General features: G+C 32.7%; 1 protein-coding gene across 1 annotated transcript; it reads left to right on the forward strand.

Annotated features, from left to right (window-relative positions):
• The first annotated feature begins 4,068 nt into the window (after positions 1–4,068).
• LOC133198047 (uncharacterized) lies at positions 4,069–19,603 on the forward strand. The gene is made up of 8 exons (XM_061334201.1): positions 4,069–4,123; positions 5,083–5,152; positions 5,436–5,638; positions 13,595–14,080; positions 18,026–18,045; positions 18,673–18,748; positions 19,088–19,151; positions 19,330–19,603. Exons 1-8 carry the CDS (start codon positions 4,069–4,071, stop codon positions 19,445–19,447), a joined length of 1,092 nt encoding a protein of 363 aa, XP_061190185.1. The 3' UTR covers positions 19,448–19,603.
• Positions 19,604–24,253: the final 4,650 nt, after the last annotated feature.

A 24,253-nucleotide genomic window follows, 5' to 3' on the forward strand; every position in this document is an offset into this window, starting at 1 on the left:
TGTCACGTGATTCAGCAGTCACGTGATATACCACATACACTTGCAGTATTGAGGTCACCTATAAATTTCACTAGTGCAAGGGCATAATCAAGTTAAAATTTTAAATTTAGTGTATAAATATTTTCAACACGCATCGTAGTTTCTGAAAAGTGCTGCGATTATCTATAGATTCTGCTATTTCATTGTTAAAATCAAATTTATATGACCGCATTCTGTATTTTTTGCTGGACAACGGCATAAAATATAGATATAATTAATTCAGTTTCAAGATTTCACCAGGATCACAGCACTTTTCAGACACTTTAATACTTCTAGAGTTTATATGTAAAAGGTTACTGTGATCCATTGAGTGTATGCCCTTGCACTAGATCGATTTATTAAAACCCTTACATTATCCTCCGATGTACTTGCATACAAATATACGGCAGTATCAATTAAATAGGAAATATACGGAATATATATGAATAAAATTATAAAGAAGACATTGCATCCAAGTTAATGGCCTCTTAAATATATTTAAATAATATTTTATTTAATTATAGAATACATTTTTCGTTGTGAAAATATTCCTTGATCCACCTCTCACTGCATACAAACTGCGTCAGGTTTTGCGAAATGACGTCACATCGACAAGTGCATCTCGATCAGTGACTTGTTTATACCTTGCTATGTGGAATTTAACTAAAGACAAAACAGCATGTTATATTAAGTTTAGATGTAGTTTGATGGTTCCTATAGTTTAAAATAGCAAATCATTTCATTTTGTAGTACTTTTGAGAATTGTTGGTTTTGTATGATGTCATACTTAATATTTCCCGTACAAATTAGGCTCCGCCCCCTATTTGTAGCCTTAACTGTGCTGCGTAGATAGATTACATGGTCACTACGTACTGGTCCCTGCTGACAAAGCAGGTAACAACACTGTCTTTGTTTGTAAGGCTCATTATATTAAATCTATTTTAGAGGAACTTGGATTTGATTCTACAAGTGGTAATCCAACTTATACTCATAGTTCTCTTTCTAAGGAAGAAATTCTTCAAAATCATATGTCAGTTTTGAATATTTTTAATATTCCAAACAACCAAAATGAATTTGAATTACCATATTTATATTGGATTCCGAAACTTCATAAAAATCCTTACAAACAAAGATACATAGCGGGTTCCAGTAAATGTTCAAACAAGCCTCTTTCTTTACTCCTCACTAAGATATTAACAGTAGTGAAGGAGAAACTTCAAGAGTACTGTGCAACAATATATTGGAGAAGTGGTGTAAATCAGATGTGGATACTTAAAAATTCCAAGGAACTTTTGGAAAATTTGAAATCACAAGATTTTACTAAAATCAACAGCTTAAAAACTTACGACTTTTCAACTTTATACAAATTATTAAATGGGATTGAACTCTTTTAAAACTGTGTCCCATATAGAACCAAAAGAGTGACTTTTTATTCTGTGCGACGCAGCTGCCAGTATCATTTCATTATTCTGTGTACTCATGAATGAATAAGTACCGAACGACACGTATCCTCGGGGACAGACTCTCCACCATCAGAGATACATATTTTGTGGTTTAGATGGAATATGTAGACAACGAACAGTATTCAAGCTCAAAAGTTCATTCAGTCAATACAAATCAGGAGCAGAGCAAACCCTGACCTCTAAAATGTAAAGTGATAGTGGAATATAACTACATAAATAAGGAAAGTTGACAAAGGAAAGGCTGAAGTCATCTCTTGTCTTACAATTTAGTTGTTAGTTGGCCCTTATCGTCTCTATTCAGTAAAACATCCAATCATTAATAAAAATGTGGCAGACTCTGTGATGTGTTTTATTTCATGTTCATTAGAATATATCTAGTCGAGATATGAATGGAAGAAATTATTGTTGATTAAGCATCGTCAACTTATCAGAATGTCGAGTAGAAGGCTACAGGAAATGCTTTCTTCTGATTAAAAAAAAATTTCTGCCTTATGGAAATATAAAACCAATTTGGATAATCAAGGAGCACAGGTAGTGACCATTGGATTTCAAACAGTTTGTTGGAAGACTTAGACTCCGAAGACTACATAAATTTATGAATGAGAAACTCCAGTTTACTTTTAATATCAACTCAAAAGTACTTTTGTGTACAATAAGATTTACCTTTACCAAAGTAAGGTACGACAATTACGAGTTCGATTTTTATTGAAGATGCAGTTTTCTATGATATCAAAGAGCCAAGTATTTATCATGAGAAATGGTTGTGAGAAGTGTAGAAAAACCATACGTTTTGATGTAAATGACTTTTGAAAAAGAAATTGGCGAGATAAGTCAAGCCATATGCCTCAATAAATTTATTTCTCACAAATTCCACTTTCTGTTAAATTGAGGTAATGTTTATTACCTATTGCATATAAAATTGATAATGTGTGAATATAGTAACTGCAAAGTTGATTATGATTAAAACAACAAAATTGCAACACGCTCAATTTTCGAAAAAAAAAAGAAAAAAAAAAGAAGATATAAATTGGATGCTATAAGTACATTCTTAAATTAGAGTGGGTCATTGCTGTATTTTTTTAGAACAAAAATGAAAGGCAGTAAGATACTTCTTTTAACACTTGCAAAAATTTGGTACGAAGACCCACTGTACACAAAAAATTAAGTTTATTTACTTAAATTTTCATCACTGTCGTAAAAAAGTCCAAATATGCTTGCTAAATACGTAGAACTGTCTGCCACTTAAATGGCATTGTATATGTGACTGCGTGTTGCAGTGGCCATGAGGAGCTGCTAAAACGGACGTTTAACGAGGAAAGTGTTTGAATCATGCTCGGATGTTTCGGTTTTTTGTTTAGTTTAAATTAAGGTGATTCTGATAAGATAGATAACTTTCCAAGTAAAAATCCTGATGTTACTCATAGTTTACTTTACAGTTCACATCAGTAATTTAGACTGAAGGGTAGTAAATTCGGTCAAACCTGACATATGACGGAAACAATAACTTCTATTTCCTATTTTTGTTTTTATACTTTTGCCTATACAAATTGTTTTATTATATTTGACAGAAAAATTTTAAATCCAGTTTTTAAACCCTTTAAAATTGAATAAGCTCTCTCTTTTATTGGCGATTTTAATATAATATGCTTTAATGTATCAAGTACCAAATGAAGAATTTTTATTAGTATTACATTTTTTCCAAAGAAAAAAAATATTTATAAGAAAGATCACTCTTGCTAACGGATGTATTCTTTTCTTGAATTCACATACATGTATACCATTGTGATATTCTGACTTAGGAGGCTTTATTATGTTTTCTAGTATAAATTAAATAGGTATTACACAAAATATTATTTTCATGTACACCTCATTTTTGGATTTTATGTTGCGATAATTAATTATTGCTTTTCCTATTCTCTGTCTTAATATTTCTTCATATCATGATCGATCTGACATAAAAATCGTTTCTGAAAAATAAGCAGCGCTTCATACCTCATACTTTTTTTTCATTTGAATCTGATGAAAATCAATGTTTGGAAGTTTAAAAATGTCTGTGAAATTAAGAGCAGAGGTTCATTAGTCTTCAAGTAGAAATGTTGCTAAAGGAATAAAAAAAATCACTGCAAATAAAATATATTAATGTAATAATACACCCTTTATTAGTAAATTATTTAAAATGCCGGAAAAAAATATAATAAAGATTGGAATAAGTCTATTCCCGGTTTTATTTTTACTACAATACAAGCCCTTCGAACCAAAAGAAAACATATATCATTATACACATTGTGCACATATTTATAATATCTACACAAAACATGTTAACACTTAATATACAGATTACAGAATGGAAGTCACTACTCGATTTACACATTTTGTGGCATTGTGGCAATAATGAAGGTCTTGTGTTTATCTTTACAATATCTATAATCTAGATATCCTTATATTTACAAGTATTGTACACATTCAAAAGCCTACGTCAATTCGTAAAATTGAAATATTTCTGATATAGTACATGCATAGCCACAAAATTGACATGGGTATCTGCATTTATATTCGTTCCTTGAATTTTGTTTAGGTTTAAAAGAAAATGCCCTCGAAAGTGATCTTTCTAGCAGTGTTCTTGTTTTTCACAGGAAGTGCAGGTAAAATGTTTTGATTTTTTCTCTAAAAATACATAGTCTGTAGAGCCATTTAGTACAATTTGTGACATTATGTATTAATGTACCACTCATAATAATGCAGTTTAAAAAAATGCGTTCAAATGTTTTGTAAACTACTTGAAATATGAAGATAGCGACCAGTAATTTAGCTTTAAAGTACATTGAAATAATGTCAATTTGGAGCACAGCAAATACCGACCTATAAAAAAATCAGAGGTTGGATCATGTGCCATGAAGAGTAAGCATTCCCTGTTCACCCGTCACACGCGCCGTGTGCTCCTTGTTATGAACAAGAAATATCATTTCCGTGCCTGAGACACTGGTTGATTTTTGTGCTTATTTTTTCGTGTAAAGTAATGTATCTTTAATAGGAAAATTCTAATAGTAGCAATGTAGAATTAGTCATACAAGTGTTGGAAGTTTATTTACGATATTTATACATAATCTAAAGTGTTTTACATACGGATTTTAATGAGAAAAATTGTTTAATAGTTTAATAGTATCAAACGAATTTACTTCATAATTATTTTATAATATTAACTCTTTCATTTTGTAGATCTTTTTTTAAATTGAAAAATACATTAAATCATTAAAATCCCATACGATTTGTTTACTCTATAAACCTTTTGAAAAAAATACATTTTTCATTATCACTGGTCAAGAATTTCATCTACATGTTTATTGAACATACGCCTTTTATCAAAGTCTGTACTAAAAATGAGCATCACTGAAGAGACATAATTTGTGGACATGCACACCTGGTGCATAAAAATTAGTACCGTATGACATTTACAGTTTAAACGGATCTTTGGCTAAAATTGTAAAAATGATACTATATTTCTTATTTTTTTTATTCTAAAAATCGAAATATCGAAGACATGTAATAATAATGAAACAAGTAAAAGTGCCTATTTTGCCATTTTTACATCGTCAATTTTTAGATACCAACCATTCTGAAAAGGCTGGATTCACACAAAAAACAGAGGACTCTCTCGACAGAGACTTTGAAAGGTGAAGAAAATCTATTGTGATATTCCTTTTCCTAAAAAAAGCTTTGTCTATCTTTCATGATTTCTAAGCAATCAAATGCATATGCAGCTTGGCTAACAAGGGACTGAGATAAATTGGTATACCTATTGTTCTCTTTCCAGTTAATCTAATTTTGAATTTTTTCTTAATAAGTTTCAATCTTTCATGTTAATTCTTTGATTTCCTGAACCATGACAATATGGTATTATGTTCTCATGATCAGCAAGAACAAAATGGATTCAATTGTACAAGTCTTCCTTTGCAGACACAGATATAAGCGAGCTCTTTTTGGACATGAACATGACTACTTCCGACAATATTATAAAGATATTAACCGTCTTAATGACTATTGTGATGTTAGAAATAATGGAAGAATATCATACTCAGGCTGGAAACAGTTGGGATCAACTTCCTATACTTCAGCCGTTAATGACTCAACCAAGTACTATGCATCTCAAGCAAAGAAGGGTATGTGTGTGTGTGATTTTTAATGTTAATAAGAAAAAGTATCATTGACACAGTGCGTGACATTTAATGGATTCTTTCATTTTGCATAAAGTCCAAATATGTAATATTATTAAACAACTTAATCAACGAAGCCAAGTTATATTTAAGGTAGTCCAATCCTCAGGTTCTGAAAATCAGCTTTTCAGTAATTGAAAATTCTCACAAAAATGTCTTGGATTTCACAGAATAACGTGTATTTACCCATGGTATTTCTTCAAAGTTCATCTGTAAAGTTAATCATATTATATAGGGAAAATTATCAAATCTCAAATATATTTTCAGTAATTGCGAATAAAAGCACCAGCTATGGATCTTCTAATTGAACACTGATCAACAAATATATTTTTGGATTCAAAATTATAGGTATCCAGGCATTTTGAGGAATTACATGTTTTGCACACTCATACAATATTTTAGTTCTTCTATTTACTTCAGTTGTTATAAAATACATAATGTAAAAAGTTTGCAAGACATCCCAAATCACTTGTAATTTCATATCATGCTAATAAGCATTGGGATCTAATGCTAGATTAGAGGAAATTTGATTTCTTTAAAAATGAATTTATTTTTTTTGGTACTTTTGTGGGGTAGAATGTCGACTTCTTATAATATCATTTCCAAGACTTCAAAGAATCATATTGAGATGCATAACATTAAAATTGCTGCAAAAAAATATTTCAATTTCAAGCTTTATTTTGAAACTTTTTAAATTAAATAATAGATTTAAGAGTTATCGTTCCTATCTGAGGATCTGATATCCTTAAAGCTAATAAAAGTTATGCGCTGTACTTACCAGTTTCATTGCCACATATAATGTTATGAATTACGTACTGTTCCAATGTAGGCTCGAAATTTCTTAAATAAGGCAAATAAAAGATATTCATGTAAATACCATACAATGGTACCTGATTTTGATGAAACTTTGCCTATTATTACAACTTGACACCAGAAACATAATAAAATTTTGTTGCTACTTTTCGTGGCTCCCGTGGTAACAGTCAGAAAAATTGGAAAAATTGAGATTTTCAGCTACTTTGAATCTTTATTAAGCCTTAATGAAGACTAAGAAAAACAAACAAACCATTCTCACAAAAACATGACACCTTATTGCCACTTATGCTATAAAGAAATATTTAGAATATATCTCTAAGTAAGTGGTAACCATGGGTACATTTGGAATACATTTTAGATGCTGAAAAATGCTGAAAAACACTCAATATTCACTAATGATAGGTGTTAAATGATCAATCAACAACCTAAGAAAAACAATAAAAATATTTGACCTTAAGTGATTAGGTATTGGCAATATTATTCTAAAAATAACTTTCATGTTTGCCATGGTAACACAGTGTAACCATGCAAAATCTGTTGCTAAGATTTGGTTAATGCTACTATCTTGAGGAAAAACAATATAATTCATGATTGGCACATATACATCCTTAGGACCTTGCAACACTAACAACATAAGAAAATTCGGGATTAATTATTACCTTGCAGTGTAACCATGGAAACAACATACCAGTTGTTTAAAGTGATATTTTTTGTTGCTTTAGGAATTTACACACCCTTTTATCAAGAAACATTATTTGACTCACCTTGAATAATACTTATCTGGTAGAACTAAAGCTGAATATCATATATTGATGAAAAATACAACACTGTTGCTATGGTTACCAAGAAGGGAAAATGTTCAATTTGTTAACCTTTTATCAATATTAAACTCCATGTGCCAGTTTTTGCATCCAGTTAGAGATTGGGTGGTAGTCAAAATTGAAAGTAAAGTTAGTTGGCTAATTTCCATAGCAACGCTCTATTTAAAGAATTTAATTCAAATTTTTTGAAATGTGAAAATTAGGGTCACACCAACGCCTTTAAAAATTGATCATCAGTTATATAGAAATATGCTTTTTAAAAAGATAGGATAAGATTAAAATACTAAGAGAGTAAATTTAAAATCCCTTCGTCGTATTAAAGCCATGGCAACTGTTGCCATTTATAAGAAATATCATATTTCGCCCTTGGTATATGTTACAAGGATCTTTTGTCTATTATTTGTTTGCATTTCAACCTATAATTGTTTTTATTCTTAAGTGTATGACTTTATACAATTAAATGAACAAAATTATTACTTTTGCATACTTTGTTTCCATAGTAACGCATGTAATAGTTGATTTACCAAACATGTTTATCATGCATTTAAGACGCCAGGCCTTCAACTTTCAGAAACAGTCATTGCTACTTGTTTGCTTGGCTGCAATCATTTACTATGGGACTCTAAACATGTTGAAAAATGCCATTTTTCAAACTTTAGGACATGTTGCTATGGTAACCATGACACGAAGCAACCAAGTTTTGCCTGATTTGAGTTTACGGTATCAAAGACGTTTATCATAGAGAGTTTGGAGTAATTCTGAGACTATGCGTGCCACAGCTCCTATATAAAAGTTCAAGTCATTATAGATACACATGTAATGACTCTTAAAATGTAAACTGTAGTTTGTTTTCTTTCATTGTCTGCAAAACAATCAAAATTAAGCAGTCTGAGTATTTTGAGAAATTTTCGTGTTTGCCATTTTGAATCGCAAGTTAGAGCTATTAGCACAACTTTCAAATTAAAAGGTTAAATTCTATGATAATGTAAGTGTTGGATTGTCATTTTTGTAGCTGGAATACGCTCAGTAAGATATTCATGCATTTTTTCTCCTATTTGAACGACATTTAGAAATAATAAGAGAAATTGGATGTCCGCCAATTTGAATCGCCATGTTGACCTTTTTAACGTCATTTTTTGGAAGACCAGCATATTTTTTCGGATTCAGGATACACGAAATAAGTTAAAAAATTATTCTTCATCAAATAATAAATATTTGCCGTTAAAAGTTATCTCTAGCCTTCTTTTTCAAAATCAGGACCAGATTATAACAGTTATTTCGAGTTAACTGGGATGTATCAAGTCGACATAAAAATGAAAGCATTTTCTTAATTGATTAAACATCATCAATATGTCTAATGCAAAAGGTGAAGATAACAAACATTTATCGATCTTAAAAAATCTCTAAACAAAACAAATCTATGAAAAGAGCTTAAAAGCGAACCCCTGGAAATTATAGAGGTGGGATTAGGTGCCTAGCAAGACCAGTTGACCAGTCATACATGTACCACCGTGGGTAAGGATAAAGGAATAAGGAAAGTTGACGATGGAAAAGTTGAAATCATCTCGTTTGTCATGCAGTTAAGTTGTTAGTAGGCCCCTGTCGTCTATAGTCAGTAAAACATCAAATATGAAACAGATATGAGAGACCCTGTAGTGTCTTTAATTTCAAGTTCACTGGGATATATCGAATCGATATGTGAATGAAAGCAACAATTATCAATTGATAACACATCGTCAAAATATCTAAATGTCGAACTGTAGGCCACAAGACGTACCATCTTCTTCTCTTGTAGGAGTTTTTGAATAAATTCTTCTTCATAGAAATATAAAAACAGGTCAGCTAATCAAGGAGAACAATTAGTGCACATCGAAATTCCAACAATTTGTTGTAAGACATGGTCTTCAAAGAATATTTATCATTATTTAAACATATTTGTGACGTAAACCTTTTGTTTGATTTGTCCATTCTATAGCTTTATGTTGAGCTAACTCCTCAAAGAATCCAGTAAGTTATCTGTAAGTGTCCATTCTTTTTGGAAAACTATCTTTTTTTAAGAATGGACATTTTTTTTCAAAAAAAGAATCGAAAGTAAAAACAAACAGAATGGGGATATACAGGTAAACTCTGGAATGTGCCCGAGAGGGAAACAAAAAACAAATACATATACATTAGTTATGCTTTAATTAACATATAAATAACACAAAAAACTTGGAGATCTAAGATAATCCAGAACACATTGTCTGCACAGTATACGCTCGATTTAACACTTTTAAATCCATGAAAGATGTACATTAATACTCAAAACTCAATATTCACTTAATTAAATTCAAAGCTTGAAATTAAATGATATAATTTCACATTTGATTTAAATTTCAGAAATACTATTCCCTCTAGAAGAATCCACTTTAAGATTGAGGTACAGGGAATATAAAATCAACCACCCAGAACATAGTTTGCTACATATGAACACTACTATTTCCGTAGAAAATTATTAAAGTTGAAACATTTTCAGATTTGATTTGAAATACATTCTCATGTCGAAATTCGGCTTATGGCTAATCCAAAACTCAGAACGAATTTGATCATTTGAATTTTGTCGTCTAAGAAGTTCATTTTTTAGGTCACCTGAGTCACTCAGGTGACCTATTGCTATCCGTTCTCGTCTGTCGCCGTGCGTCGTGTGTTAACATTTGAACATTTTTAGCTTCTTCTCTGAAACCGCTAAACCAATTTCAACCAAATTTGGCATATAGCATCTATGGGAAAAGAGGAACTAAAATTGTGAATTTCATGGTCCCTGCCCCCCTTGGGCCTGAGGGGTGGGGTTAAAACCACCAAAAATAATGCAATCTTTAAAAATCTTCTTCTTTACTCCTGGACATCAATCAGTCAAACTGTTGGCATCATTGTAATAACAATTGAGCCCTCTACCAAAATTATGAAATTCATGGCCCCAGGGTCAAGGGTTCTGGCCCCAGGGTGGTGCTATATAGATCATATGGTGAAAGTGCATAATTTCTTTGAAAATCCTCTTCTCTGCTCCTGGGTATTAAATAAAGTAACTAAGTACATAGTTATGAAGAGCAAGAGTGCCTCTTCCAAAATTGTGAAATTCATGGCCCTAGGGTCAGGGGTTCTGGTGTTAGGTCGGGGCTCTATTGATAATATAGTGAAAATGCATTAATTCTCTGAAAATCTTCTTCTCTGCTCCTGGGTATTAAATAAAGTAACTAAGTACATAGTTATGAAGAGCAAGAGTGCCTCTTCCAAAATTGTGAAAATCATGGCCCCAGGGTCAGGGTTTCTGGTGTTAGGTCGGGGCTCTATTGATTATATAGTGAGAATGCATTAATTCTTTGAAAATCTTCTTCTCTGCTCCTGGGTATTAAATAAAGTAACTAGGTACATAGTTATGATGCGAAAGAGTGCTTCTACTAAAATTGTGAATTTCATGGCCCCAGGGTCAGGGGTTCTGGTGTAAGGGCGGGGCTCTATTGATTATATAGTGAAAATGCATTAATTCTTTGAAAATCTTCTTCTCTGCTCCTGGGTTTTAAATAAAGTTACTAAGTACATAGTTATGATGAGCAAGAGTACCTCTTCCAAAATTGTGAATTTCATGGCCCCAGGGTCAGAGGTTCTGGTGTTAGGGTGGGGCTCTATCGACTATATGGTGAAAATGCATTAATTCTTTGAAAATCTTCTTCTCTGCTCCTGGATATTTAATAAAGTAACTAATTACATAGTTATGATGAGCAAGAGTACCTCTTCCAAAATTGTGAATTTCATGGCCCCAGGGTCAGGGGTTCTGGCCCCAGGGTGGGGCTCTATCGACTATATAGTGAAAATGAATTAATTCTTTGAAAATCTTCTCCTCTGCTCCTGGGCATTGCGGTGATAAACTAAGCACATAGTTATGATGAGGAGGTGGGCCTCTTCCAGAATTGTGAAAGCCATGGCCCCAGGGTCAGGGGTTCTGGTGTTAGGGTGGGGCTCTATTGATTATATAGTGAAAATGCATTAATTCTTTGAAAATCTTCTTCTCTGCTCCTGGGTATTAAATAAAGTAACTAAGTACATAGTTATGATAAGCAAGAGTGCCTCTTCCAAAATTGTGAAATTCATGGCCCCAGGGTCAGGGGTTCTGGTGTTATGGCGGGGATCTATAGATAATATAGTGAAAAAGCATTAATTCTTTGAAAATCTTCTTCTCTGCTCCTGGATATTTAATAAAGTAACTAAGTACATAGTTGTGATGAGCAGGAGTACCTCTTCCAAAATTGTGAATTTCATGGCCCCAGGGTCAGGGTTCTGGTGTTAGGGTGGGGCTCTATCGACTATATAGTGAAAATGAATTAATTCTTTGAAAATCTTCTTCTCTGCTCCTGGGCATTGCGGTGATAAACTAAGTACATAGTTATGATGAGGAGGTGGGCCTCTTCCAGAATTGTGAAATTCATGGCCCCAGGGTCAGGGGTTCTGGTGTTAGGGTGGGGCTCTATTGATTATGTAGTGAAAATGCATTGATTCTTTGAAAATCTTCTTCTCTGCTACTGGAGATTATTTAAACAAACTAAGTGCATGATTTTGATAGGCAAGGATGCCTCTCCCAAAATTTTTAAATATATGGCCTCAGTTTTTGGTGTTCTTGAGGAGTGGGGGGGGGGGTATTGATTATATAGTGAAAAAGCATTAATTCTGTTCATTAATCATTAATTAATCCTGTCTGCTCCTTAGTGTTGAGCTGATAAATAAATTGCTTAGCTATGATGAAAATGAGAGTTTCGAACAGAATTTTTATATCTTTTGGTCCTAGGGTCAGGGGTTCTGGCATAACGAGGGGGGTGTGGGTGTGATAATATAGTGGAAAAGTGTTAATTCTTTGAAGTCCATAGTTATGATGATGAGGGTAACTCTTCCAAATTTGTAAATGTCTTGACCCTTGGTCTTGGGTTCTAATGTTAGGGTAAGACTTTGTTGAATCTGTAGTGAAAATGCATTGTACCTGTGAAATTCTTCTCTGCTTCTGGGCATATCGGAAGCAAACTAAGTAAAAGTTGAAATGGTATAAGTAAGCGTATTTCTACCAGATTTTGAACATCTGGACCATTTGTCTAAGCATTCTGGTCCTGGGCAGGGCTCTATTAATTTGTATTCTACTGACAGAAGTTATCCCCCTTTTCCATTCACCTTTGATAATTAATCACTGTAAATAATGTATTTGAGAGGTTAATAGAATAAGATAATTATGCAAGAATGTTTATCGTATAATTAAAAAAGTACTTTCTTAGTTTTAATAATCAGGTAGACCTGTAAGTAATAGATAAATAAAAATGAGACAAAAATAACTTATGTTATTAAAAGTTCTTCAAAGACCATCAGAGAGGTCAATGCTAGAGGTCTTAATATGGGTTTAAAAATAGTAGAGAAGCACTAATAGTTTGTTAATAGTCTGCATGGTAATAGTGTTAAGTGGGGGGACAGATTAGAACTTAATTTATGAGTTGATACTGAATACTAGACTAATTATTTTGTTGATCCTGATCTTCCTACTTCTCTTGCTTTAGGGCAACAAAGCTTCATCTATCAATGTATTTAACTTCTGAATTGTTGTATTATACTCAGGTGACCGTTTTGGTAAAAGTTGGGCTAATATTGTGCTTTACTCTTACTATTCTCTGTTTTCAGATCCAAATATCGCTGATTTTGTGTATCTTTTGGTTCATTAGCTTTTGATTCTGTCATATACTCTCTCCATCGCAGGAAAACGTGTATGCCTTTACAATGCAAACTACATACTGATTTTGAAACATCGCATACTTTTCTAAATACTGGAATCCCCCCAAAGCCAACTGTAACTGTCCATTCTTTAGACAAAGACCTTTTGTTATTTTGGATCTAGAAACACAATGACAATTTAGCAAATTGCAAATTGCCTGACTGTCCATTCTGTAAACAACGAACTTGTCATTCTTTGTGTGCTACCAAACAATATCAATTTTTAATATCTGATACCAGTTCTTTTTAATTTCATGACAAAGGACACCATGTTTTCAGTAGTAGAAAGACTTCAAACTGTCCATTCTGTGAGAGAAAAAACTAATCTGGGGCCTACGACCCTCGATTAGTTTCTCTTTCACACAGAATGGACAGTTTTCGGCCTTTCTCCTTTACTTAATAATAAAATACCTGAACTAAATACTCATTTTAGTAATGTTACAATGATTGTAAATTATCATATTTTCAAATATTTTTGATGCAGGTTTTAATGTGAATTACCAGATCAATAAGATCAGGGCGATCATACGTCATCGGAACGAAACCGCTTTTAAACCCCGCATTAAAAAGATAGTACAACTGAATAAGATTGTATATAAACAAGTTGTGGGCCCAGATGAAGGACATAGCCATGTTATCAATCTATGGGTGAAGGGATTGAAGCAAATTGAAAACGGAGTGAAAATGGCCAAGTACAAGTCGCACGCGTACGGGCGCAAGAAAAGAGGCATTCCATTTTTCCTGGCAGCACTAGGGATCGCCGGGTGGGCCAAGCTAAAGATCGCCTTAGGTCTCGGTGGTACCGCAGTTGCAGCCGCTTCATCTGCTTATGCTGGAATATTACTTCAAAATAACCTACGTCGCCAAACATTTTCCAGAGATGTATCTAGTGGCAGTGCATACGGAAGAAGTAGAAGTACAAGTACTGTGAGACGCACAAGTACTATTGGAAATTCCAGAAGAATGCTATGTTAACCTAAGAGACAGTAGAGTCTTAAAATTTGATGTTAAGAAAGTTGAAATTAGATGTTTAATACGAATACTATGAAACAATATTCAAAACTTGACTCTAATATACCTTCAATATATTTTCTTAAAGCTATATATGGCGTATCTGAGCTAAAAAATAAAAATACGAATTTGAGTGTAGATAAACAAGATATATATATTTTACGTTCAAGTTAAAATTTTCACCAATTTTGAACTTGAATAACCTCATGTTACCATAGTTAAAATGGATTTAAACTGTCTGTTAATTAAATGCGGAGTTGGCAAATATACTGAAACGCAAAAGAAACGCAACAAGCAGTAATCTAAACGTATGAAAATCATTCAACCGTTAAATTACCGATATTTACAAAGTTGAAGATGTCCTTACTTTTAGATACAAAATTATATCATATATATAATATTTCTACCTAAAATAGGATGTTGCGTTTCTTTTGCATTTCAGTATAAATCGGTTTTTGTTTTAAATTTCTGATATCGTTGAAACGAGATTGACTTAAATTGTGTAATTTACAGAAAAGTCCTATCTTTATATAAAGTAATAAAACAAATAGAAAGAACTTTTTAGTTTTAGTTAGTCTGAACTTATAAAAAATACGCCATAAATGACTTTAATAATCATATCACAAATTTAATTTCTCTACCATCATTATTTGCTATCCTATTTTGCATATTTTATTGTAATAAAGCATGTTGAAAATTAACAAGCATTTTTTTTTCTTACAACAAAACGATCTTTAATATAGACAAATTCGGTGGTAGTGCAATTAAGCAAATTTGGTGTAGGGCGGCGCTTATTGTTGCAGCTGTGAAAAATAACTCCAGCAGCAACAGAAGACAGCACACGTGTTACTTGGCTTAACAAGTAACCCATAGTGATAATCTTTACAGTACATATAATTAATATGGTCAAGTAATCCGTCTTTTCCCTTTACAGCACTGTTTAGGCTGCAAAAAGAAGGTGGTGTCTAATTTATACGGGGGAAAAGTACTTTGACATCATGCTAAGATAACAAAACCGCACAATACCAAAAAAGTATTGTAATTGTAACTGTATAAAAAATATTAAACTTTATAGGAACCTACCCCAAAAATTCATTATTGTCGGTAGTTAAATCCAATTCGACAAGGTGTGAACAAGTCATTGATCACAAAGCACTTGATATGACGCCATCATTGTAAAATTTAACGCTGTTTATGTGCGGTGAGAGGCGTATCAAGCCATTTTTTACAGTGACAAATACATTTTATTATTGAATAGATTTTTATTTACATATTTTTACAGGTTATTTTTACCAATGCCTAATTTCTTTAATGCCATTATCAAATCATTATCCAGGGAAGGTATTTACGAGGGTTGTTCTAAAAATTTGTGGACTATGCCAATCTTCGTTATACTATCTTCCAAAAATTTAAAATGAGCACATTATCATATGTAAAAATATTTATTCTGTTTAAATATGAAGTTTCATTCCACGTGATTTAATAGAATTAATGTTATTTAATTTTAAAATCAACACGTTTTGTAATCACGGAGCAAACTCAACAACACTGTAACGTCAAAAACATACCGACATTAGGTTCTCAAAAATACTATTTCTATACATTTCACACAGTATTGCCCAATACCAGTGCACTCATTAAAAACGTTTCTCTGTCACTTACTAACAGTTGTCCCAGAATAATTATTTTGTTTGTCAATGTTATATTTTTTTCACTGCATAAGTGTGCTTTCACAAGATTAGCATCTGTGAAGCGCCAAACTCTTATAATGACGTTACAAACATTTCAATGTTTTAGAAGATTTTTACAGATAATCCGTTTTTTCAGAGATCACCATCGTCTAAGCAAAGTAGCCTATCATTCAAATACCATGTACACACACATGCATGGCTCACTTTTGACATATTTCCTACTTCCTCCGGTATTTTCAGAGTTTTTTTTATGGAGTTTTCCAGAGTACAACACAAAATTGTACGGTTAATTGCTGCTGCGTGACGTTCTACGACGTCATCTTTTTGGCTTTTCAATGAGGACTACCTTTCTTCTGAAACTGATTTCTTTTCAACGAAGGAAAATATTAAGTCATAATTTGGAATCAGAAGAGTTGAAACAATTCTTAATTTGAACGTGTAGTATTTTTTCGATTGTGTGTCATTTAACAGAAGATATGACTTCAGACAGAATTTATTGTCTTAATTGTAAATTACGAATTTTTGACCTGCTCCGTGATTCGATTTTATCATTTTAAAAGTCTAAATAAGTTTGAAATAAACCATGATATTTTTATTTTTTTTAATACAAATCATTTGAATTTACTGTTGAAATATTTCTTCCAAATTTGGATATAATATGACGTTACGTAAAAAAGTTATGACGGTAGTCCCCGAAGTTTTCGAACAACCCTCGTATTTGTTTTTGTAAACAGGGTCGGCATCTTTTATAGCAAGGTGTTTTTTCGCAAACACAGCACAGGTAACACTTAACAGATCTTGACTTCTTATTTCTGCTATTACCTTGCTGAATTCGAGAGTATTGCCTATTAAATACATAAAAATAAGAGGCCATGGGCCATATCGCTCACTTGAGCACACTAGCTCAGGAAAGATTTTTTTATTGTAGCCCCACCCAACACATTAGGACACATATCACCCTTATATGCTAATAGTAATAAATGAGAATTATGTCTAAATATACTGAGTATTCAACAACCACACATCTGTATTCAATATCGTTGAATCTTTTGCTATTTAAATGGACTTCCTTAACATCTTTATTGTTGATTCATCATCCAACTTCTACAGCTACCTTCTGAATGCCTGACTTTCCCAAAGCCTTGCCTTATATACCCTTAGGCTAGTCAATTCCAAGGTTTGTCAGGTTATTCCACTATTTGAAGTCGTTTTATTCAAATGCCCCTAAACCATTACACCTATATATTCCCTTATAAACCTTGACCTACTGTTGTGGCCCCGCCCTACCCCCAGAGTTCAGGAACAAACTTGAATCTACACTATCTGAGGATACTTCTGTATTAATATGTCTAAAATGGTTTAGCTGTTCTTGAGAAGAATAAATATTTCCTATATATTCCTATTGTAAACTATGACCCCCCTGTTGTGCACTGCCCTACCCCGAGGATCATGATTGGAACAAACTTCTTTTATAATATGACTAATCACCCCTTACAAAAATACTATAGTTAACTATAGTTTACTATAGTTAACAATAGTTAACTATAGTGATAACGTTGACACTATGAAAACTTTGATATACTATAGTGATAACTTTGACACTTTTATTTACCATAGTGATAAATTTGACACTTTGATTTACTATAGTGATAACTTTGACACTTTGATTTACTATAGTGATCACTATGACACTATAGTGATCACTTTGAAAAATTTGATTTACTACGCAGTACAGTTAAGGCTACACATGAAGACAATATGGTAATGAGGTCATAATGAGGTTTGACGTCATGACAGTTGCTCCGCCTTGATAGATCCATATAAGGAAATAGAGCTCAAAAAAGCCATTTAATGATGATTGCGAGAATTTGTAATGAATGTCTGTATTTTCAGGTTTAAATAAATAAACATTAGTGATTTTCTCTTATAAAGTAACAACACGTCTTCGAAATAATTCCCTTTTTATTATGTCGTTTGGCTGCATTCGGCGTCAGCCAAGCGCTTGCACTCGGTGACACGGAATGTTGTTTACATCTAAAAACGTGGCGACAGCAGCTGAGATATGCAGTGGAGAAATGCAACAATCAGGCAATCTTTAAAGAGAATAGGGATAAAATAAGAGACCTGGGCCTTGTTTATCTTTTTGATGAGAAGATGATGACGTTATTTCGGGAAATCATGGAAAACTGAGACGATCCGCACTACCTCCTTAGGTCCCTTTCTGTTTATTAAGGTGTGTATGTGCATAGTTATTAACATGTAGACATACTATTCTTTACATCGATGTAAAATAACCGTGAACATGCACAGTAAGATGTATTATTACTGTCCGTCACAAACTATGCAATGCAGTGCCTTGTGTGCCCCCCCCCCCCCTACATACACAAAAACACACACATTATGAAAGTTGCAAACTTTTAAACATGCAATGATGTTGTCCTTTGGCATACATGTACAAACATGTAACATAATATAAGCACAGCACGTCATGATACCAAATAGTATAATTTAGATGCAGTCACACTTACAATGTATTTGTGAATTCAAAATGAACAGTGTACAATGTATTTGCACTGTAAATACAAGAGTATAAGACCCTATAAATTTTAATTTATACCTCTGGCAATCAAAAATATGTGAATTTAAAGATTTCAGTTTTTACCAGTGCTTCATATTTTAAATTCATCATAGAACTTTTACTATCTGTCTCACTAGGCTGTAAATTTGTAGAATTTCTACATTAATGAAGATAAAATGTTTGAATTTTCATTTGTCTGACTACATGTACATTAAGTCAGTCTTATATGTATATACATGTATTTATGTGCTGTTTATATGTATAATTCTTTTGTCATTGTAGCTGTCACAGAACTGGTTAAAACTGGCATTTACATCAGCTAGAACTATCAAAATAGATGCATCAATTTCTCCACTGGGTATGATCACACTAAAGCATTTCACATTAATTTTATAGTATGCCAGTGTTAAATTTTTTTTTTTTAATGTTGTATATGTGAAAGAATTTAATGTTATCTCTAGTATATTGATTTTTTTTTTTTACTTAAATTAAGTATCAATCAGATCAATTCTACTTTTGCAAATGTCATAGGTTTTAATTTCCCAGAAAAGTTTAGTATCAAAAGTTTGTTTCCATTTATTTTATGAATTTCAGAAAATATAGTATAGCATGGTTTGTTTTGTACAATGCAATGTCATTTCATTCTACAAAAGTAATCATTATGTTTTTCACTCATTACATATATATTGTATTGTAGCTACTCCCAAACAATTTGAACAATTCATTCAGGCAGCAAGTGTTTCCACCAATAAAATGAAAAGGTATGCTCCATATAAGCTCTAAACCATACATATTCCTAGCAAGATTATTGAAATGTTTTGATAATAAAAATAGTAGAGTCATGTATATGCTTTCCATGTTACTCAATGCATTGTTTTGAGTATCACTTTTTTAAAACACCAATGAACTTTCCATAATGGTATTTCATTTTGTTTTCAGAATTGATTTCATCCAGAAGAACTGTTTGAACTGTGGACTGTTTGAAATATTTTGCACCTGCTCAGAAATCCATTCACAGCCTGCCTTTGAATTTGAAAAGCTGTTTTTAATTAAATAAATTTTCTAGATAAATAATACTTTGAATTTTTAACAGTACAATGGTGTGAAAGTTTGAAGGCTGTTAAGATTTGAATATCTTTACTTGAATGTATTCTGACAGGCGCGTAGCTACCTATACGCAAATACGCAGATGTGTACACATCGTTTTCAAATTAAAAAAAATGGGGGGGGGGGGGGAGGAAAGGAAGAGATTTGTGAGAAGAGAAAAAATATCAATACCATTCAGCAAATATTTGTGTTTCAAATTATTTTATCTCGTACTGTTTCGATTCAAATTCAAATTTTATATTACCATGTCTTTATAAAAAAAAATTGTAATGTTTTATTAAATCATTGCCACAACCAAATAAAACATTTATTAATTTGTAATTCTTCTATAACACATTGATAATTTTTTTAAAGATCTTTGAGAAAATATCAACCATTGAATGCTGTGATCCACTAGAATATGATTTGAAATATAAAATTATTTTGTTAATAATTGAAATTAATTATATTTGTTGTTGAAAGTTAAAAAAGAGTAGATGATACCAATATATCATTTTAAAAGATATTCAGCCTCTGTACAATAAATTTGCACGGAAGTATTTAACTTTGTGATAAAAACAATATTAAGTACTATGTCTTGTATTTTCTAAAGAAAATCGAAATGGCATGATTTTGAATGAAATATTTAGTAAAACCCATGAGCTTCCAGGGACTTTGCCCCTAGGTCCTCGTCAGGGCTTCGCCTTGGACCAACGGGGGTTCTCAAAGCGGACCCCAGCCGTTCTCTGCGTACATTTCACTTCCATTCTGGTTACGCGCCTGTTTACGCGCCTGTCTGTGTTTTTGGGTACCAACAAGATCTAAATTTTAGCATGTATATTGTGCTCACCTGTTCTTTAACAGCTATGTTTCTTGATTACAAAGTTTTACTATGATTATCTTGTTTGCGCATGGATTGATAATAACTAAAAAAAATGAGACTAAAGCCCCCCTCCCCCAATGTGATTTGTGCTAAATACCCCAAAAAGTAAAACCTGATGTAAACACTGTTTAATAATTTATTTTTTACATGCAAGTAAGGTAAATGGCATCAAAGGAAGGGGGGTGTAGATCTGTAGCATAGGCGTCGGAACCGGAGGGGGGGGGGGTAGGGGGGCTCAGCCCCCCCCCTTTTTTTGCAAAGATATACATAATATTGGCATTGAAAATTGGGGCTTACCTTTTTTCGTTGGATTAGCTCCCCCCCCCCCACTTTCAATTAGCCACCCCACTTTTAATTTGCTTCCGACGCCTATGTGTAGAAAGGAAAACAGGTTATTAAATACAGGAGTATCCACCCCAATCCCTTCCTCCTGTTCTTAAAACTTTTCACGTAGTCTAGAATCCCTAAACAGTTGAAGGTTTGATAACTAAAATAATCACATATGTAAAAAAAACAAAACAAAACAAAACAAACAACTAAGTTCTGTTGGAGATATTATGTGTGTGTGTCTACTGGGGGAGAATAAATATTTTATCATTGATAGCGGCTGTCTATTTTTTTATTACAAATGATTGAATCTTTCAATATTTTTAACCATGGGCATTTTCCAATTGATTTACTTGATGCTGCGGCAAATTTTAGGCCTATTGTTGACGAACGGAGGAAATGCGGTAGGTGTCAAATACGTCTTGTGTATCGTATAAAAGAACGAAGATATACAAAATAAAGTAAAGTCAAGGATTTTTTTATGCATACCAATTTGATTTAATGAAATAAAGCCCAGCACAGTCCGTAGGTATTATTTGTTCAAAATTTGCGAGGTACACAAACTCTTTTAAGTATCACAGAGTTATCTCCCATGCTGGGTCAATGATGCGTTTGAAAACTATATTTAGAATGAATGTGTTAAGATTTCAATTTTTAATCAAAAAGTGCAAGGGCAAGGCGACAACCCAAGAGGTAGGTTTTTATTTTAAATTCTTTATTTTACTGTATAGTTTTTAAAAAGTGATGCTCATTTCTTTGTAATTCATTAGGCAATTTAAAATTTCCGATTAAATGATGAAAAATACCCTATTTTTGAATACTGGTGTTTGTTTTCAATGAATAACTTAAATATCTCAGAAATCTGACTGAATGAGCATCAGTTTTTCGATAGGATAGATACTAAGGGACACAATGAAACATTGTACAGTTCAAATATTGTTTGCCTTGCCCTTGCACTTTTTGGTTAAATTTGACATTTCATATTTTGACCTAAAATCGGAGCTCACGTGACTGTAGAGGGTCACATGATGACAAAAAATACCGATGTGAAAAGCGATGGACAAACTCTTCATAAAGCCATTAAGATATTTCAGATAGAGTTTCATGCTAAAAAATAAGACGGTTGAACTTTAAGTGTCTCGTTTTTGGTGCCTTTTTATAGAAAATGTTGCCTTAACTGTAGTGCGTATGGTGATAACTTTGACACTTTGATTTACTATAGTTAACTATAGTATCTTTGCTAGGGATGGCTTTGCTGTTCTCGAGAAAAGGATTTTAAAGACAGTTCCTATATATTCGTATAAAATTCCGACTCCCACTTGTGGCCCACCTCTACCCCCAGGGGTTGTGTTAGGAACAAACTTGAATGTAGTGTATGTTATGAAGCTTTCACTTAAGTTTCACCTTCTCTTGCCCAGTGGTTCTTGAGAAGAAGATTTTTAAAAGAGGCCAACAAATTTTCGGGAATTCTTAATTATCTTCCCTTGAAAGAGGGCGTGGCACAATTGTGAACAAACGTAAATCCCTTCACCCAAGGATGCTTTATGGCAAATTTTGTTGAAATTTGCCAAATGATTCTTGAGAAGAAGTTGAGAATGTGAAAAGTTTACAGACGACAGACGACGAACGACAGACGACAGACGGAAGCAAGACACTCTTTGATAAAAAAAAAAAAAGCAATCGGCTCAGGAGAGCTAAAAGTTGGTTAATAACACACGTATTTCAGGGTTTTTTTTGCCAAATTACTCGAAATTTTAACTAAGAAAATTCAAAATTTATTCAAATAAGCAGCATTTGACAGAAGACACAAGATGTGGAGGAACAATTTATTATTTAATTTTTGATTTGAATAGAGGTATGTTTTTGCAATATTGAAATTTGTTTATAACCTCCACACTATATATATTTATCACGTGACTGTCAAAACAGGTGACAAACTAAGGAATGGGATATACCATGTGATTTCAATTAATACTGCATTCATGTGATAATATAAAAGCTGTATAGAATCAGGGTTAGAAAGCATATTTTTGTACATTTCTTTGTTCCATTGATTTCTTCATAGAATCCTTTTATATAGAACATTTAACTTAAATTTGCCACGAAAGGAATTGACACAGTAAATATTATTAGGATTCGTAACATTCAAAAAGGCACAGCCTTGTATTTCTTTAAAAAATATTGATTTTTGTTTCAAACTTTTTTTAGTATAAAAACTACAGTGCCTAGTTATCGAACAATCAGAAAATAATCCTTCTACTTGTCCATGTTGTTCTTCACCCTTAATAGAATTACCATCAATGGTGACGTGAATATAGGTAATAGTGAAAACCTTTAATCGCTTTTATTCAAAGGGCCAAAATCTAGGGAACCAATTAACTACTAGTATATTCATTTTCATTCCTACTTTGATTCCATTTATCCCTTTGAACTCGAAATAAAATGCTTCATAGGAGCTCGAGTGTAACAACTTATACATGCCTGGATATTTCCCTAGAAAAACACATAAAAGGCTAACAAACAGCAAAACTGTAAGATAAACGGAATGATTGTAACTTGTCTATTTTCAACTACCCTTATTTATGTAGCAGTATACCATCATCAACTGCATTGAGTATTTTTGTGTTACAGTTGATTCGACAGGATTCGACAAGCATGAACATGTTTAATGTCCGAATAATTTCTAAAATAACGCAAGCTATTGACGAATAGGTTGATGATACAAGGATATCAACAGTCTCGCTTAAAGTCCTCATTTTGCCAATTCTACGCAAATACAATGACCTTGATAGCAAATAAAATTATTATTTAATCGAATTTTGACTGATTTCTTTGATACAAAATTTTCAGTTTGATTTTAAAACACCTATTTGTCTCCAATTTTTTTTGTTTGCCCAATCATGACCTGACAACAAGGGATGCTACTTCCACTATGTGATGTTTTAGTATGTATTTGCTCTGCTCAATATGCGTATGTTTTTAAGGGATGTCTAAACTTGATTTCTGTTCGTTATCCCCATATTTCTTTACATTTCAATTCATAGTTAATCATGTTGAAAGGCAACAAGGAAGACGTACAACCTTGTATCTTTATAACATACTTGAAAAGTATCCTGTATAGGGTTGCTTTAAATTACTGTGATGGCATGAATTATCTTGTTTCAGCTACACTTTTTTAATTACGTTGAACAGGTCGAGTAATCTACCTTATATGGATATTGTTGTCATTACGGCCAGCGGTGCTTGAGCCGAAAAGCATGATGGTCTACTACATGTCTATATTTTACTACAAGCACGCGGGTCAGGCAAATTTAGGACGCGATTTCAAGTTATTGCGGGAAAGTCAACTAATAATTATTTTTAATGTCTTTGTGAAAAATACAAAGAGTAGGTCCAAGTTAAGTTTTCCCATGGTCATATTAACAAACAAAGTCAACTTGTTAAATAGTACGTTGAAATACCGCTCACAACGTCTTCACAAGTAAATAAGAATCCAGTTTTTATAACTTGATATTCATAAATTTGCCATGCTACTGGTGTTATTCGTTGTAGCTTTATTATAAGTTT

This window comes from Saccostrea echinata, unplaced genomic scaffold (assembly GCF_033153115.1).
Source record: "Saccostrea echinata isolate AGI-Se365-2 ecotype Australia unplaced genomic scaffold, CSIRO_AGI_Sech_v1 ptg000033l, whole genome shotgun sequence".
NCBI lineage: Eukaryota > Metazoa > Mollusca > Bivalvia > Ostreida > Ostreidae > Saccostrea > Saccostrea echinata.

Bases quoted from the DNA above. Each gene is read 5' to 3' on its own strand.
- LOC133198047 (XM_061334201.1), top strand. From the start codon at position 4,069: ATGCCCTCGAAAGTGATCTTTCTAGCAGTGTTCTTGTTTTTCACAGGA. The intron at 5,639-13,594 runs GTATGTGTGTGT...TTTTTGATGCAG, and splicing joins TGCATCTCAAGCAAAGAAGG to GTTTTAATGTGAATTACCAG. The intron at 14,081-18,025 runs GTTAACCTAAGA...CTACCTCCTTAG, and splicing joins AAATTCCAGAAGAATGCTAT to GTCCCTTTCTGTTTATTAAG.